General features: G+C 42.3%; 1 protein-coding gene and 1 long non-coding RNA gene across 5 annotated transcripts in view; both read right to left on the reverse strand.

The window, feature by feature from the left end:
* Positions 1-28: 28 nt before the first annotated feature.
* On the reverse strand, positions 29-6,299 carry LOC112977850. The gene is made up of 3 exons (XR_003257651.1): positions 5,617-6,299; positions 4,200-4,273; positions 29-62 (listed from the first exon to the last, which is right to left on the reverse strand). It is a non-coding gene; the product is annotated as an uncharacterized LOC112977850 (long non-coding RNA).
* A 62-nt stretch (positions 6,300-6,361) lies between these two features.
* The window catches only part of EPG5 (ectopic P-granules autophagy protein 5 homolog), a 58,802-nt gene continuing 47,716 nt past the window's right edge, over positions 6,362-17,447 (reverse strand). For 3 of the 4 annotated variants that reach the window (XM_026090649.1, XM_026090648.1, XM_026090650.1), the window contains 7 exons: positions 15,661-15,870; positions 15,380-15,524; positions 13,021-13,263; positions 11,979-12,198; positions 10,318-10,533; positions 9,905-10,019; positions 6,362-8,307 (listed from right to left, as the gene is read on the reverse strand). In XM_026090649.1, coding sequence (XP_025946434.1) covers positions 8,125-8,307; positions 9,905-10,019; positions 10,318-10,533; positions 11,979-12,198; positions 13,021-13,263; positions 15,380-15,524; positions 15,661-15,870 — 1,332 coding nt within the window. In that variant the 3' untranslated portion in view covers positions 6,362-8,124. Of the gene's footprint in view, positions 8,308-9,262; positions 9,646-9,904; positions 10,020-10,317; positions 10,534-11,978; positions 12,199-13,020; positions 13,264-15,379; positions 15,525-15,660; positions 15,871-17,447 lie in introns of all 4 variants that reach the window. The other variant, XR_003257650.1, reaches the window with a different exon arrangement.

Consider the following 17,447-nt stretch of genomic DNA (forward strand, 5'->3'; position numbering starts at 1 on the left):
GTTTTCTGGAGAGGAGGTATGTATCACTCACTATTTCCTTTGGCAGTCTTCCTCCATCAGACCTGTAACAAGCAAAGCGACGCAGCAGATAAAATCAGGCAGGAGAGTTTTTTTACAATTATTTTCCACCTTAGGAAAATGACATTTATAATGGGAAACCCAAGAACAAGTAAAAGGAAACTCCTGGCTGGCTGGTCACAGCCTACAGAAGTGAGGTCTTATTCTGGAAGGAATCTTTAAAAAGACAGGGTGAACAGGAGTTTCCCTAGGCCTGAGGAGAAAGGTTAATAAACTAACAGATGTGCAATTAGTTGTGAAGCCGCTGACTACACAACCACTTTTTTTGTTTTCTTTCTTTTTTTTTTTGAAGTAGACTAATTACTAACTCTTTCCATCTAGCCCTTGGGCTGGATTTACCTTCACTGCATCCCACAAAATAGTTTCATCTCCCCAGCTCAGCATCCTCATTTTACAGACTGCCTGTCTCAGTCCCCAGGGCCTCAATATCCGAGTGCTTCATGATCATTAGTGAAATCTCAACTTCCCAGTGTGCCAAAGCCAGGAGAGCAGGGAAACATCTAATTGTTAGAGATGAGAAACAGCTCACAGAGCGAACTAAGAGACTTCCCAAAGGTTATAACGGAAACCTACAGCCAAGAAACCCAAAAGCCCCTGGTTCCCACACCCAGCCTAGCACATCATCGCTGTTGTCACAGAGAGGATCAGGCTAGAAGGAGTTTCTGGGTCCGAGTCTCTGGCCAGAAGAAATATGATGCTACCAGGTATAACAGTTTGATAGCAACAACTCGCAGAGATCCACTACTTGCCTTGAACTGTAGGTGGTGTAAGAACAGCCAGAAATACTTTGCTCCTTATATTCAGGTGCCTAATTCCTACCTTCCTGAAGGCCAACCACAGAACTAATAATATTTTTTCCTCCGTTCACTGGCATTTTATAATCACCCTGTAGTGCAGTTTTCCCTAAAACTCTAAGTCAGTCATGGCTTCCCAGCTCACTCTGACCCCACTGCTAACTCACATCTTCCTTCTCGATTAACAGGTCCCTTCACTACCCCAACCAGCCTGGCCCGGTAAGAACATCCTGCCTTCTATTCATGTCATCCAGTAGGAAGTTGGAGATGACTAAGGAGAGAAATGCAACTTGGCCTTAGTCTTGGCAACAACCTTCTGGCCTGAGAGCAGGCTCCTGGGACAAGGACAGGGTTGGGCTGATGGCCAAGTGACCCCACATGAGGGACCATGGCCTGGGCACTGCAGGGAGCAGGCTCTGGCTTGGGTATAGGTGAGAACAGACCCTACTGATTTGAGTACAAGCTGCTCTGAGAATGAGCAACTTGGACAGCAGCTTGGAGAGACTGGATGCAGCAGCAGCAAGGGACTAGCAGAAGTTCAGGTGGGCCATGGGCCCAAAGTGTGGTAACTGCAATGAACTAGTAAAAGAACCATCCACCCCCAGGATGGGTGCAGGAACCGGTGGGATGGGGTCACATCCCACCTGCGTTACCCTGTGACCATTACTTGATGTCTCCTTCCCCCACACACATCCAAGAAATGAGGCCATTTGAGCAGGACATGTGGGCATGAAGCATCAGGTCATACTAGCAGAGGGGACCTTAAGTTTACAGGTAATTAGTAAAAGTATTTAATTGTAGAAGCATAGCTTTGTTGATTTAACAATCTAAACGATACTGCAACCTTGACTACATGTATCATGTATTTCTATCATGACAAGAGATGAAAGCTTAAAAGCCAAGATGCTCCATGCTCTGCATATGTATTTGATGTTCTTTAACACTACTTCTAAAATGGGAGAGATGTGTCAACCATCCTCAGCCTCTGAAACAGCAGGACAGTCGCAGTAGCTAATGCTAATAGTGTTGGAGGTCATTCTGGATCCTTTAAGATGCAAAACATTAGATGCAAATCAGATACTGAAAAACTGTCTGCTATAGAATGGAGGATCCGTATCCGAGAGTATTAGGGTCACACATACTCTGGTGCTCCTTAACTATTAGCTGAAGCCACATATAAAGACTAGCGCAGCCAGAAATGTGCCTTTACCTTATTCACTTCTCTCATTGTCAGGCCCCAGCCGCAGGACTCCACCTATGAGAACCTGGACCGCAGGCACCGCGGCAGCCCCACTTTGCCAACAGAACAAACTTCAGTGCCACGCAGCTAAGGACCTGGTCTCTGACACTTGCACCTGCTTGCACGGTTTGATTTCCTGCTTGTCAGCTGCAAAACCAGGTTGTATTAGGGTGCTTATCTCCCCAAATATAAGACTGCTATTGACTGACACATGGAAGGTCAAACAGGCCTTTCAGGTGCACGTTCTCCCTCCTGGCTGTGACTTACAAGCAAGAGCAGTCGTCAAAGGGAAGATGGATAAAGAGAAAGATGCAAAAAGAAGATAAAGAGAAGGATGGAGCTGGAAGAGCAGAAGAGGATCTATCCAAGATGTCTAGTCAATCTGTAGTTTTCAGGCTACATCAGATAGTGTTTAGCAAGCAGATGGGAGTCTGCCATTTCCTCACGTCTTTTTGCTACAGACTTTTTTCAAAAGTTACTTCAAAACTAGTTTTTCCCCACTCCACTTTTCAAAATACATGCAGCGTATTAGCCAGCAACTGGACTATTCTGCTCTTTGAAACATCAGGTGGGAAGAAAAACGCTTGCAATTTCTGTAGGTTTTTCTTTAATTCCTTAGCTTCCAGAAGACTTTATCTGAAACTTTAAAAGAAATCTTAACTTTCAAGAGCAGCCCAAGCAAAATGAAAACAGGAAAAAAGTTTTCAGAAAGCTGGGAGAGTTGAAAACAAGAAATTCAAAGGTGGTCTGCACTGCAAGTTTACTTGCAACTCTTGCTAGTAGTACCACAACTGGTACATAAGCACACATGCACAGACAAGCATAATTTCAGGGCTTTGAGATAAATGTCATGACAATGTTGTAATAAAGCAAACTATATGGGATGGCTGTGTTACAAAATATAACCAGTCTTCCCCCAGGAAAACTCAAAATACTTTTCAACTAAATTCAACAATTTTTTTTTTTAATTAAAAGAAATTTATTTCTAAGTGGTTCATCTGTTACATGAAGAAATTCCTTTAAGCCCTGACTACATATCCCTTAAATTCTTCTGAGCTGAAGTCACTGACTAACACTTTCCACTAGCACACCACAGTGGTTACAGATGTGTTTGTGTGTGACCCTAGCAACAATTTGGGATGCAGGTGGTCTTTACAGCATAAATCACACAGGTGTTTGGTCAGTCCTCTCCCATCCACAAAAAAGTCTCTAGCTGAATCCCAACCATGCTCCAAGATGAAGCAAGCCAACCTAAGACTCCGTCAGGGACCTGTGATCCAAGAGTCACAAACCAAGACAGGCTGTGGACACCAAAGGGTTGGTATGGAGGAGGAGAAAGAACGAAGTGGGGAAACCTCATCAAGCCTGTGATCCTGCTTGGAAAAATCATTCCCTCGCTTGAGAGCCCTTATTTTAACATTTACTTCTTCATAACATCTGTGCTGGGAAACCAGAGCACAAAGCTGTAAATGGGTAACAGGATAACAGTCCAGGATAACAAGGAAAATCAATGCAAGGAGATATTTTAACCTCAGCTTTTAAATCCTAGTTTGTAATCCTGGCAGTGGGGGAACCAGATTTAATGAAAATAAGAAGAGATGGAAAGAGGAAGAGTCACAAAACAGCCTGAGATGCACAAAACATGCCCTGAATATCTGCATGTTGTCAGCATCTTAATCACTCAGAAGCGCTGCCAGTGTGTCACATAACAGCTGCAGTAATTTAGATCGCTGAGGAAACTCATGGATCAACATTGTTCAACTTCTAGTTATTTGGCTTCAAGTGCAGCCCACAATAGTGCAGCAAATGGAAAGAACTGGGATGCCCAAGAACAGGAGCCCACACCATCATCCACAGTGAGCTGGGGGGACGAGCAAGCCAACCTCAAGCAGGAGACAAGTGAGCTTGTCTGAATCCTGCCCTTTCCTTGTGAAGAAACCTACTTAATCCATACCCAGTCCCTGGGAGATCGCTCCTCAGTGGGATGAGCCCGTCCTCAGCATTTCTCTCAGCTGCCTCCTCATCCCTCAGCAGCGCCCCAAGCCTTTCCGCGGCTCTCGCACATAAAGGGCGACTTCTCTGCTCACCTTCCCAGCCTGGAAGCAGCTTCACATTCACAGGCCCTGGTCCTCATGGGGGATCTCAGCCACCCCAGTGTCTGCTGGAGGGACAACACAGCAGGAGACAAGCAATTCAGGAGGTTTCTACAGAAGAGGAGACTATTTCAGAAGAACAAGAAGGGAAAGAAGCTGACCTTCTAGTACTGACCTTGCTTTGCCTAACAGTTAAGTGTCCCAATTTCTCTTCCCCGCCCTCCCCCCCAGTTTATCCATATATGTATGCGTATAAGCCATAGGCAGGGTTTGGGAGGATTTGGCTATTGCTCCATTGATCAGCATAGCTTCCAGAAAGGAGCACTATCTGGTCTCAGATGATACAAATTCCCATCACCACCAGGCCGTGGTCCCTGTGGGATACTCTAGAGTATGCGTGCATATGAAGGACTAATGTATGTATTTCACGCTTCTTGATGTTCAGACGTCAGTTTTTCCACTCCACTGCATTATTTCAAGTTAATGCCACTTTCAATTGTTATGTCCATTGCCCTATTTGCCCTATTTTCCTAATAAAAATTTAAGCCGCACTCCTCAGGTAACAGTTCATTCCATTGCAGTTAGTACTGGCAGAGTCAAACATTGCAAAAACTGCATATATTCACTCTCTAAATTACACAAATTATTCAAAAGGTGTATCTGTTATTAAGTAGTTAACATTCAGATTTCATCCTTCTACTGTGAGCTACAATGATAAAAAAAACAACACGAAACTTAGCTTTCCTTCTGGGATTACCTGTTTACACTTAAGACATCAAAAAAGCAATGCTGCAGGTTGGAGGGGGTGAGGGGGGAGCGGTTGCAAGGACACTGTAGCACCAGAACTGAAAGCATAATTTTTCCTTACTTCCCTCCACACTATCATCTTCCTCCTTATTCAGGTTAAATACAAAAGCCCCTGGTCTGGGTCGCCTGTGAATGGTGAAAGAATGGAACCAATGCGTTGCCAGTCCCAGCAATGCCAGAAAACAGTGCTGGACCGGAACGCAGGGCCACGTCCATTTACTGCATAGCCCTTTCATCATGCACAAGTAGACAGACCAAGATCTTAGCTTTAGTTTGTCCAGCTTTTATGAAGTATTTAACATAATAGGGCCTAACCAAAGAGCAGCCCTAGACACCCTACTGAAACATGTATAGCAAGACCAAGTGTTATTAAAAAAAGGGGGGGGGGGGGAGAGGGACTTTCCATGCTTTTTTCCCCTCTCTGTTTAGAAATGCTGCTTTAAGATTTGATTTGGGGATGGAAACAAATGTATGGTGTAGTAAGCGGATTTGCATTCTTCCTTCCTACCAATGCTAAATGAGATCAGTTTAAGAGAAATGGAGACAGCACACGCAAGCTCTTTACTGCCATCAGGTATAACAGAGTAGCTTGAATGCAAACCACCTTCAGCCAGGGCTTCYGGCAAATCATTTCATTTGCAGCCCATAATGAACAGTTCTCTGAGGAAAAATTGCAACTGGCTGAGCTTCACCAGCAAGAGCAGCCTGAAAACGGGATCCCATCAATACCACGTCCTTTGAAAGGCTTTACACATCAGCCTCTGCAACARTTATGGAAAGGCAAGAATCACCATGCTGTATAGAGGGCCATACAATAAACAGGTTTGCTTAGACTTGAAAACACTGTAGACRGACAAAGAGCAAGACTGCACCTAACATTAATGACCCAAAAGTCAGCATCTGGGTTTCGCTGTAGGCAGAGCGAGAAACGGGTACCGCCAGATGGTAATTCATTGCATCTTTTTCAGACAGCTTTCTTGGGATGGGATGCACGTGCACCTTCAGAGCTGTAACTACAGGAAACAGGAGGAAAGGAAAAGGTGACACTAAAAAGGCCCAAGAGGTTTGTGGAGTTTTGCTAGGACAGAGAAGCATCTTTTCTGCCATTTCATAGCTGAGCTTTCTCCTGGGCTCTGGGAACAAGCTCACTGCTSTGTTACGTACGGGTTAGGATGTACAAAAGCAGAGTATGGATTTAATTCCTGCATTTCAAAGAGAAGACTCCCTAAACCTCCACCAACTGAGTAACTGAGTGGCATTCCCATGCACTTTCACCTCCAAGAACAAAGATGTATTACCTGGTTTGGACTCTTCCGTCAAGTTGAAAATATCGTGGTGTTGGTCAGGAATTACTTGATTTTTCATGTTTATTTTGCATGGTCTTTGCAGACAGAGCATGTTATAAATACATCATTTGTAAAAACTCAAAAGCTGAAACAATATCATTTTAAAAGTGCACGTCATACATATATTTCTGGCTTTTTCACATTTCTTACGCAACCGATCGATAACATCAAATCTAATAAAACCAGTGCTTTTCAGTCTTTGGGAAAAGAAAAAAGCAGCAAAACGTATTCTTCCAGTTGTGAATTTTCCAAAAGAGTCTGTTAAAAACCATGCTGCATTGATGTCTGGTTAATATACAGAGGGATGTACATAAATGTGTAGGCTCGCAGATAGAGCAAAGAACTGTAAGACCACGTGAAGGTGAAGGTGATCGAATGACCCAGCTGGCACAGTTAGCAGGATCTGTCGAGAAGACAGAGGTGGTTTGTTCTCCAGCACTGAAATCACAGGTAAGTGCAATCCTTCAAAGCGATGCGGTATGGAACGGACAGTAGGTAGCACATTTCCTTTCCTTAGCGACCAAAACTAAAGTTTAATGTGTAACCACGTTCTAAACATAAAGGCACAATGCAGAAAAGAAGCTGTCGCTGTTCCTTCGTAGAGGTGTACGGATTGGGACCTTGGGCCCCCTGGAATAGATCAAAGCTAAAATGGCCAAAGTTAGGCAAGCAACTTGGGGAACTCACCTTCTGCTTGCCCTAAAGAAAGGGGCAGCTTGCAATCAGACAAGGCAACAAAACCAGTGATCTTTCAGCCAAAATAACAGATTTGCAGGCTCATTGTTCATGCTTTGGTAATAGAATTTTAACGAGCGATCACCAAATTCAACACAAGATAAATAGCTTTTCACAGTGTCATGTAAAAACCTGTCACATCACACCCAGCTAAGAATAAAAAAAAATAAACTTCAAGCAATGTCCATTGGATAAATCACTATCTCCTAAACAAAGAGACTTCCAGAATTAAGGAATCACTTATTTAACGTGAACACAAGTCACCTGTTCCCCTCCCAGACACTGAGGRATCTTGAAAATGAGCTTCTAGACTTTATCTGACTTAAAAGCAACATGGCCAGAAATTACTTGCGTTTAATTAAGCAATATGGAGGCGGACTCACTAGGTTTTAGAAAATAGGAAAAAAAAAAACATAGTTCTTTAGTTCAAATTTTAGCTTGTATTTAGAGAAGCGGGAGAAGACTGTAAACATGCCTTTCAACTACAGAGTTCTGTGGGAGAGCAAAAWAAWAATAATAATAATAATTTTTAATACTATCTTCCCAAATACAAGTTTGCAAGTCTCCAAACACACAATCACTTAAGATTTAGAGGYATCCTGGGTAAGACGGTCAAAACCTCTTTTAGACACAACCCTCCATCCAGTTTGCACTGGCTCAAGCGATGACACATTGGAAAAATGGAAAGGCACAAAGCAAAAACTTAAGACGCTACAGGAAACAAGGATGAGCTTTGCTGTCTAATGATTTGCGCATCTATTCTCAGGTACCCTCCTCGCAGATGTGCACCTCRCACAGGGGGATACTCAAGTCTTTTCAGCAGACAAAAACTGAGCAATTCCACAGGCCTACGTATCATAAGGGCTTTAAAGAAAAGAAAGAAAAGGATAAAACTTGCCAGCGTGCAGTTCTCACTCGCACCTCTGACTTATTTAAAGTGGAACTCTGCAGGCAAAAATTACTTGTGCAACAGCTTCAAATGTAAACCAGAGCAATCCAACGTTGCGTGATGGTTTTGGAGCTCAGTGCTGCTACCGTATGCTGTCCAAATAATGCACTTCTGGGTACAGAGTGTTAACAAGGAGAGCCAAGAGATTATTGCCATCTCGAAGACAATGTTCTGGATGCTTGATGAACTGAGAAGCCTGGGAGAGCTGCTCTTGATAATCCATGTACTGTTTGTTTGATGCCATAGATTCAAGAGCATTCAGTGCCTATAGACACAAGGGAAAACGCTGTTAGCTACGTATACTTCGGTCCACATCTTTCGCAGGTGTAATAAACCAGCCGCTGAGCCACCATAAGCACGATTCCACTGGAAGATCCTTATCTGCTAGAGATCACGGACTATTCYGAATAAAGCATTTGTACAAATATGATCCCATGATACTGTTTCAAGTCACCTCATATCTTCCAAGTTGTTCTTTCCCCGAGATCAACACAACGGATATTCTATTTTAAGACTTGCTGTGACTCCGCAATATAAATATTGACATATATTTACATCATGCACTAAAGACATGGTCTTAGGGGAAATTAAAATACACATCAAAATATAAACTGCAACAACAACATCTTACGGACATCTTTGACTTTCATAAATATATTATTTTGCTCCCAGTAATAATATTACAGGGACAGCATCAGGTTAGAAATTGTATGTAAAAAAAAATCCTCACCTATGTTAGCGGTACCGCCTAGRATGAATGTTGGAATAATGTCTGAATAAATTTCATTTATTTCTCAGAACAGAAACAAGCTATACCAAATAAATTACTGYGCTTTCATTTCTAGTCATTTCCAGTCTATAGTTCTTCCTATTCTTATGCACCTACTTACTGAAATAACGTGGATGACGCACACACTGGAAAAGGAATATTCATTTATCATAGGGCTTTTAAGTCCRGTTTTCACATAAGCAAATGTTAGTACGAATATCGCCTTAATGTGACTACAGCCTACACATTGTCCTGAAAAGTAGGACAATCATGACATTGTTTTTATTATTTTTTTTATTCCTTCTACCAGTTATGTTCCAAAGTTTCAGAACTCAAGGTTTATGGACATAAATTGATCTATACCTTTTATTTTTTAGTCTACATTTAGAAACCAGTACCTTCATATTCATATAGAAGACTGTGTGAACAGGTTTACTTGGAGTCAACTTACGGTCACTTTAGTTTAGGGCTCAGACACACAATCCTCCAACCACAGTCCAACAAGTTACCATCCATCAGCCGAAAACCAGTGTGCCAGCCCTCAAGTCCATGACAACGGCCATGTAAAGCACAGTAGTCCAGACTCCACTTAAAGATGTTTCATGCCACTACATTTTATCTTGCACGTGAGATGAACTGGTATGTACACACCATCGCTCACAGCAGCTCAGCTGGACCCCAGAACATGCCCAKGGGAGGTCCAAAAGCAAAGTCTACTAAAAACTCACACCATCACCAGGCCTACGCTGCACCTGCTCTCATGTCTGGCAAATTCCAAGACGGTGTTTTGAAGTATAGCAAATGTTGCATGAATTTGCGATACACCCTTTTCCCCTGAGGACACAAGTGACAGCAACAAACTATTTCTGAAATTCAGAGTTTGATGTAAAGCAGTAGCAAAAAAATAAAAACATAACCCCCCCCCCCAAAAAAAAAACAGAGGGTATTCAGTGCTGAATAAAAATCAAGAAGTTCATATGAGGACTTAGCCTGAAGCTTCAATGCTTGCAGTGACCGTTAGGAGCCTCACCTCACAACCCGAGATAGCACACAGACAGAGCACTCCAAGAAGCCGATGACCGGCACRCAATACCTGCTGGGCCTTCTGCGACAGCTTCGGCTCTGAACCCGCTTTCAGGCGGACTTGGGTCTCTGCAGGAATCTGCACCAAGAGGAAGGTGGACAAACTGCGGGCGACCACCCGGAACCTTACACAGGGAAAAGGAGAGAGAAGGGGACATCAGATTTGAAAGTCCTCAACAGCACAAACTAAAAGTCCTATCCTGCGAGACATCTCTTAGAGATAGAAATTGAGCCAGAATCACACTCACTACAGTTACTACAATTCACTACAGCTTGGGTCCAAGTAACTTCATAGATTTGGGGACAGCCTTGATTCAGAACATCTTTCGGCACTGCTCTGTACAGTCTGGATCCAGGCTGCAGCTTTTTCAACGCGACAACTCACACTGACTCAACGAAATTCACTGCGCCTCCAATCCTTACCTGGGTGACAACGGAGACCTCCTGCCTAGTCCAATAGCACCAAGTATGCCAGAAGTCAGTCTCTCTTCAGCCAGCTGACACTGCCTGCCCTGTATTGAGAGCAGCGTCCGAATGACAGATTCGATCAGAATGGCATCATCTTGCTCCATCTGGATTAGGGATAACTGCATGGCTTTGTGCCACCAAAGAAACAGCTTTGCCTCTTCCTTTGCTGAGCTTTAGATAGATTAAAAAAAAGTCAGAAGTGTAGGTTAAGAATATTGCACATCTCCTCAGTGGCCCTGTGAAGAGTTCAGGTGGAAAGTTAACGACAGCTAATCTTAGTTTATCATGCCCAGTGTAACTGTATTATCCCACAAATTATTGTGCAGCTGAAGCTCTTATTGTTATGGACTTGATGCAGAAAACTGTCAGCAGGTTTTAACAACCTTTAAGAGGACAAAGAACAACACTTCCTTTCAAGTTTTAAATCTAAGAATTAAYGATATTGCAGCCATAAGTGCATTTAAGCCTATCTAGAACTTGGTCTAAAAGGGATGAAGCTGGATCTCTACTCCTTCCTTTACTTACCATTAAAACACCTTAGGAAGCACTAGCTGTTGTTTCCACAATAACTTAGGCTTTTGATATGATCTTCTAGAAGAGGAAACACCGAAGGCTTTTGCTGAGCAAAGCACAACATGAAGTTCCCCCGTGATATTTTTAATTCTTCCCCAAACAGTTGCAGTTGAAGTTAATGAGCTCAGGTTTTCCACATACAGCACCACCACGAGCTTTCTGCATCAGACCATCCTCAGRCTGCTCTACCCAGTTGTTTCTCTCAGGCCAGGCACCCACAGTTTTGAGGGTTTAACTGGCTGTGTAAGGTGACTTTGCTGTCTTCTCCCCACTTTGGCACTGAAATTACTACAACTATAAGCTACCTGCATCAGTCAAGGTACTCTTTGAATTCCAAGAACACAGTGTGAATGCACGTTTTCCTAAAATGTTCTCTCTCAGCAAATATGAACATTACCAACATCAAAATACAAAGACATTCACCAAGTTTACTAAATTCAAGCAGCCTGTAAATACAGTTGTTACATATTGTAAATACTAAGTATTACCACTTTAATGTCAAAGCTATCTACAGCCATCCACCACGTTGTCCCACCAGAACCTTGTTATTTGATAAGATGTTTTACAGCAATAGAGACCTCTAACTGTAGGCACCCAACCACAGGCACTGGATTCAGATTTTGTTCAGAACTGCTGACATTCTGCCTTGCACAGCTATGAACATCAGACCTTTAAAGTATCACAGAGTATTTAGCATATAACCCATCCCACCTAGTGGACAATCTGGAAAGTGAATCCCACAGTGACTTAGAATTTGTTTATAGTAATTTTAATTGAGCATAAATCCAGGCTGCCATTGAAATCAAGTTCCTCTGATTGAAAACTGACCAAAAGAAAGTAAGAGAAGTGTTCAACCAGAAAAAATTCCCCCTTGTGTTTCATCACGTGGCTGTCAGTGTTGGCACTGGGGCACGGGCAGGAAGATGACATTTGTGATACTATGGAAGGATTGACTATTACATCCAGCAGCCAGATTATAGTGACTATACAACCACAGTCTTACTTAAAAGTCAGGGCACATTCAGAAGACTGGAGGTCTGTACCTTGGATATACTTGCTCCAGCCATTTGCTAATGGTTTGCAGGATTTTCATTTCATTGGTAAGAGTCTGGTCAGTGTTTAGACATTGCAGCAGGTAGACGTATAGGGTCAAGTAGCTTCCCAAAGACAGACACTCCTGCAGAAACTCCTCCATGGTTAGCTCAGGAACTTGGAGGGAGGCAAGTACAGGGCCCCAGCCTAAATCCTGGTGGTGAGGACTATCTAAAAAGAAAGCAAAAGGACAGCATAAACAGAGTAAGCAAGCAGTGCTTGGTAAAACCCCAAGAACTAGAACTACCTTGCTGTGTTCCTTTAAATTGCAGAATTCAAACCATTTTAGCTGTGTTCCAAATAATCAGCTTGTGACACCACTGTGGTGGCTAGAGATAAAAAAAATCCACTATTGTAGTGCATCTCCTTGAAGTCAAAGCGAGATGTTTTCCCAGGATTAACTCAGTATTAAATTTCAAATTTTTAGCAATGGAATTTTAACCGTTTCTTTCAGGTGAACTAAAAGCTATCAAATAGAATGTGGGAGAAATCATTATGTAGATCTACAGGGTTTATGTGGGAGGAAAAAAAAGGCCACAGAATTTGAGAGATTTCACAATAGTACTCCCCCCRCTCGCCCAACCCAGTCCACAGAACCCTACAGGAGGGGACACAAATCTCTGTTTTGTCCTCTTGGATAATTTAAGAGCTATCCCACCTCTTTAGCAACAAAAAGGGTAACCATTACACAGAGCAAGTCAGTCTTAACAGAGACTAGACAGTTCCCAAGAAAACAATTTTAACAGTTAAAAACAAACCCCAGCCACATGACATAACTTCCCTTTAGCTACTTCTTACGGCACATACACATGTGAAAGTTGGGAGCCATCAAATACAGAGAAAGGAGCTCTGATTAGGAAAGTCAGACTAAAACCCAGTTCAAGCTACCATGCAGCATGAAGTTAAAAGGAGTCCCAGGTGATACATATTTAATGGACACCAAAAGACTGATCAACGCTCTTGACACAGTGGCAGAACATGACACTCTCCTACCTTCATTGAAGTAAGCTGTGATACAAGCTTCTGTTGTCTCGGCCATGTGTCGGACGGAGGCCAGACTCTGGCACGCCGCCGTGAGAAGGGGCATCGCCAGTAATCCATGCACTTTCCTGTCAACCCACGTCCGCAGGCTTCCCCGCAACGACTCAGCTGTCGTAACGCTAGAGTTGTTCATCATCATCAGGGTTTCTGTAAAGAGACTGCTGAGGGCCATGTGACGTGTTTGCAGATCCATATCTGAAAGTCAGGAATAAGGGAAATACAAACCATTTTAGTAAACAGAGGCTAGATCCTAGATGACCTAAATTCAGCTTCATCACCGAACATTTCTTTAGGTCCTGGGAAAAGTCACTTTCTCATTACATATCTGCAATAAGACACTCGCTCCTAACAGCCTATTTCCTTGATGACTTAATTCATAATTTACAAAACAGCCAGAGACAGCTGATAAGACTGTACAGCACCCAGTATATCTAAGCCTATTTTTCAGTTAGGGACTTTCAGCACTACTGCAGTACAAATAAGTTGAATAGTAAAGCATGTTTACGGTCTCCATGAAAATGTAGGTATAAAACTACAACTTAAAGCACAGCTCAGAGCTAAATCACCAAATTTTTAAAGATTCTGTTTGAAATATGCTCAGGTTGAGCCCTGAGATTTTGTAATCCTGTCCCGCATTTTAGACTACCTGCCAATCCCAGTGTTCAAACCCAGCATCTTTTTTTGAAGCCATCTCTTGCTATTGTCTAAACACATTAACATGGGCCACGTATAAGTGTCCTTGAAGCACACACATTTCCTGCACTTAGCTCTTAAGTCTAATCACAGAGTAGAACTTGCCATGCATTAATGAAAAAGCAGCATTGCTATAAAAGAAAGCTTTCAAGCAATGTCAGATGGTAGCAAGGGAAAATTTCAACTACATATAAGGTGGGGGGGGGGGAATGCACAAAGAGGGGCTAATTATTGGAAAAAAGTTGCCCAAAGTGGCTATGAAGTCTCCAAAGTGTCTCCAACCCCTGTTGGGTCAAGCACAGAAGCTAARTCTGATGCACACCACCACTCTCCTGCCACAACGCAGCAGGGCTCCTACTCCACTCCACAGCCTGGTCGCACTGGGTGAACAGCACGGAGCTTTCATCCATCCCTTTCAGCCCCTTAACACTTGCACGTACACGCACAGGCTCAGGAGACGGAGAGGTTCCTCTTATAATCGGAGCTCCTTTCTCCTCCAAATTCTCCCTGAACTTTCTCAGCTGTCAGGAGTGTCAGCAGCAATAGGCAAGCTCTCATTTCTATTTCAGCCACAAAGAATTCTTCCGAACAATTTTACGGCTGTCCTATAGAGCTATTTGTACAGCTGTTGCAATACAAATACTGAGAGACATTTAACAGTGTCACAAATCTGCAAACTGAAAATGACGGGAAGTCATCTCTATTCTGCTAGTGCTTGGGGAGAAATGGTAAGAGCGAGCTGTCTGCAGGCTCAGGAAGGTAAGTTGCTAGAATCACGGCAGGAATGTTATCTTGACAACACTAAAGCAAAAAAATAAAATAAAATAAAATAAAAATCACATTCTAGTCCCAAAAGCTATAGTTTTCTAATATAGGGAACACCTCTGCTCACTTTTGCTAGTACACTTGTGTGGGTCATGGACAGGAAGAGATATGACTCCTAACAAGCACTTCGCTGTAATACAGCAAAATGACTGTTTTGACCCAAACACTTATTCTGCTTGGAGGAAGGTCGGGGGGGGGGGGGCACTAGTACCAAAAAACTAGGTCAATATAAAACCTGCAGGTGCGGACACGCCATACTACTAATGTACATCAATATAATTTCCCTACTTCAATATTGTAAGTTTTCCTGATTATACAGTGTTTTAGAGTCCCTGTTTTAGAATCACTTGGGACTGAGAGCGTGTATTTGAAAGTGTCTTTCGGAGGAGAAAAAAATAAATAAAATAAATAAATAAAAAGGCACTGACAGCAAAGAAACCCCCCCCAAAAAAACTTTGTATTTCAAAGGTTCTTCATGTTCAAACCAATAATTTGGGGGAAAAATCTGTCTCTAACAGATCTAACAATCTTGGACTAGGAAAACTGTATGCTGGCCAGTTTTACTTGTAACATAAAAACATTTTGTTTCTGTTGGTCCTAGCCCCCTTAACAGCTCTTTGGAGGATCATATTTTTGTTTTGTGCTCATATATTACCTAAAGCAACATGCCCTACCCATAAGGGAGACATTATGGTAATGCAATTGCATAGTCAACAAAAGTTCAAAAAATCCATGTGCTAGAAAGAAGGATCTTGACAGCTTTAAAACAATTTGTCACCTCATTAATACAAACCTGGAGGATTAAAGATGATTATATCATCTAGCAGCTTGGACATTTCTTGCTCCAAAACCGCAAGAGTAATCTTTCCGCTTTGTTCTAAGGTGCTAAGAAATTGAACCACTTGGTGAATGTATGCTCGGCATTTCAGCGTTGCATCCTGTTAATTAAAATTAAAATTAATTTTAAAAAATCATGCCTAGTAATATTTTCATGGTCTATGTATGACACACAAAGGGCAGACCTTGCAAAYGACCAAAACAGCTTAGAGACACTGCAAAAGCAATTCAACTTACAAGGTGGATGTGACTGTCTGAAGATGCGCCAAAGCCTGCTGAGATTTTTAGGAGCTTCACTATCAGTTCAGCTGCAGCATCCCTGGCAAGGATAACAGAAGGAGGATAGTGGCTGTTGCAGTAGCTGATGATGCTTTGGTAAGATGAGATGCCCACAAGTTGCCAAGGAAGGGAGCTTGTCTGTCCAAGGAGATTAATTACTGGTGATTCCTGAAGATTTAAAGACATGATTCTAAGTTCCACCTTCTTTGCTGTTTTAAATTAACATTTACAATACTTAATATTGGAAGCAAGTTCAGACTCCAAAATTTAAAGCAGGCAGAGCAGAAACCCCACAGAAATAGATGATTGCTGGGAGTCCAGCTGAAAAGCAACTCCTCATTTAAGCAGCAAGCCAACACATGTATTTCACCTCCAGTAGTCACATAACAGTATTCAGACTGCTGCAACAGACTTAACCAAGCACTGCAGCCAAAGTAAGAGACATTAATGTTTGACATCTAAATATATAAAGAAAGTTCAAAAGAAATGGAGAGCCTAAGAGGTAAAGCAGCTTGAGTAGAGGTTAAAAAAGAAAAGTAAAAAACAAAGTTCACAGCGGATCCAGGGACAGAAGCTAGGTCCCACAGTTTTTATGAATTATCTACCAACCTGGGGAACTCCTCAATTATACTTTCTCATAAATAACATCCTGAACAGTACCAATAGTAGCCTACAGCATCCACAACTCACACAGGCAGTGCAAGTATGCAGATGAAAGTTTCTCTGTCAAAAAGAAGCAGAGAGTCCAGCTTCAGCTACCACCATCCTCCTCTTGAGGGTTCTTCCAGAGACTTCCATACAGAAGGGCATCACCCGGATGCTGAGAAGTATCAAATTACTTCAAATTATAGAATGAACAAATACTGAAACTGTGTTGACAGCCAACAGAACCTAAATTCTTTAAGAATCCAGAATTAACCCAAATGAAATTATATCAGCAAGAACATTACACTGGTTACATCAAGTATTTCTTAAGTCGTGCGTGCACTGGAATACAGGGCTCAGAAATAAGAGACTGACATTTAGGTCAAGCTGCCACAGAAGCATCCTGGGAGGTAAAAGCAGAATAACAACATGCCAGTTGAAACACATTCCTGGAGGCTAGAAAGAAATTCCTAAGACTGACTCATACAATATACATATAGGCACCTTCTGAAGCTCAAGAAGCTTCTTATAAGCAAAAATATTCAAGGCAAAAACAGCCTGCTACCCACAAACTTCAGTAATTTTCCTAAGCTGGAATACAATGTTGACCAAAGGCTGCAGGTGACATCTTGACATAGTATCATGCAGTGCCTCACAGGAAATGGAAGACAGAAGACACTGCATATGGAAGAAAGCAGACGTGAAATAGGACTTCTTGGAGATTTCCCAGCCCCTCTGGAAGCAGTGCACTGAACCGGACTGTATCATGCAAGATTTACCTACATAGAGCTCTTAAGAAAAGCAGGGTTTGGAAAGCTCATCATAACACTCAGTGTTTCTCTTTCCTATTCCAACACGTCTTTTCTTTCTCAGGCAAATACTGAAATGCAACCATAAATGGGACAAGTGCTGAGGAATCATCAGAGATAATGAAATCTGTCTTCAGARCAAGGGAAGCAGAAAACTCAACCAGTTTCAAGAGATGCAGTAAACTTTCCCCAATAACTTGTCACAAGCAGACATCGACAGGCTTCTTAAAGATGTATTTGGTCTTCAAGACATTATATCACTGTGACATGTCATCACAATCTATATGTCAC

Source organism: Apteryx rowi, unplaced genomic scaffold (assembly GCF_003343035.1).
Source record: "Apteryx rowi isolate R43461 unplaced genomic scaffold, aptRow1 scaffold_87, whole genome shotgun sequence".
Classification (NCBI taxonomy): Eukaryota; Metazoa; Chordata; class Aves; order Apterygiformes; family Apterygidae; genus Apteryx; species Apteryx rowi.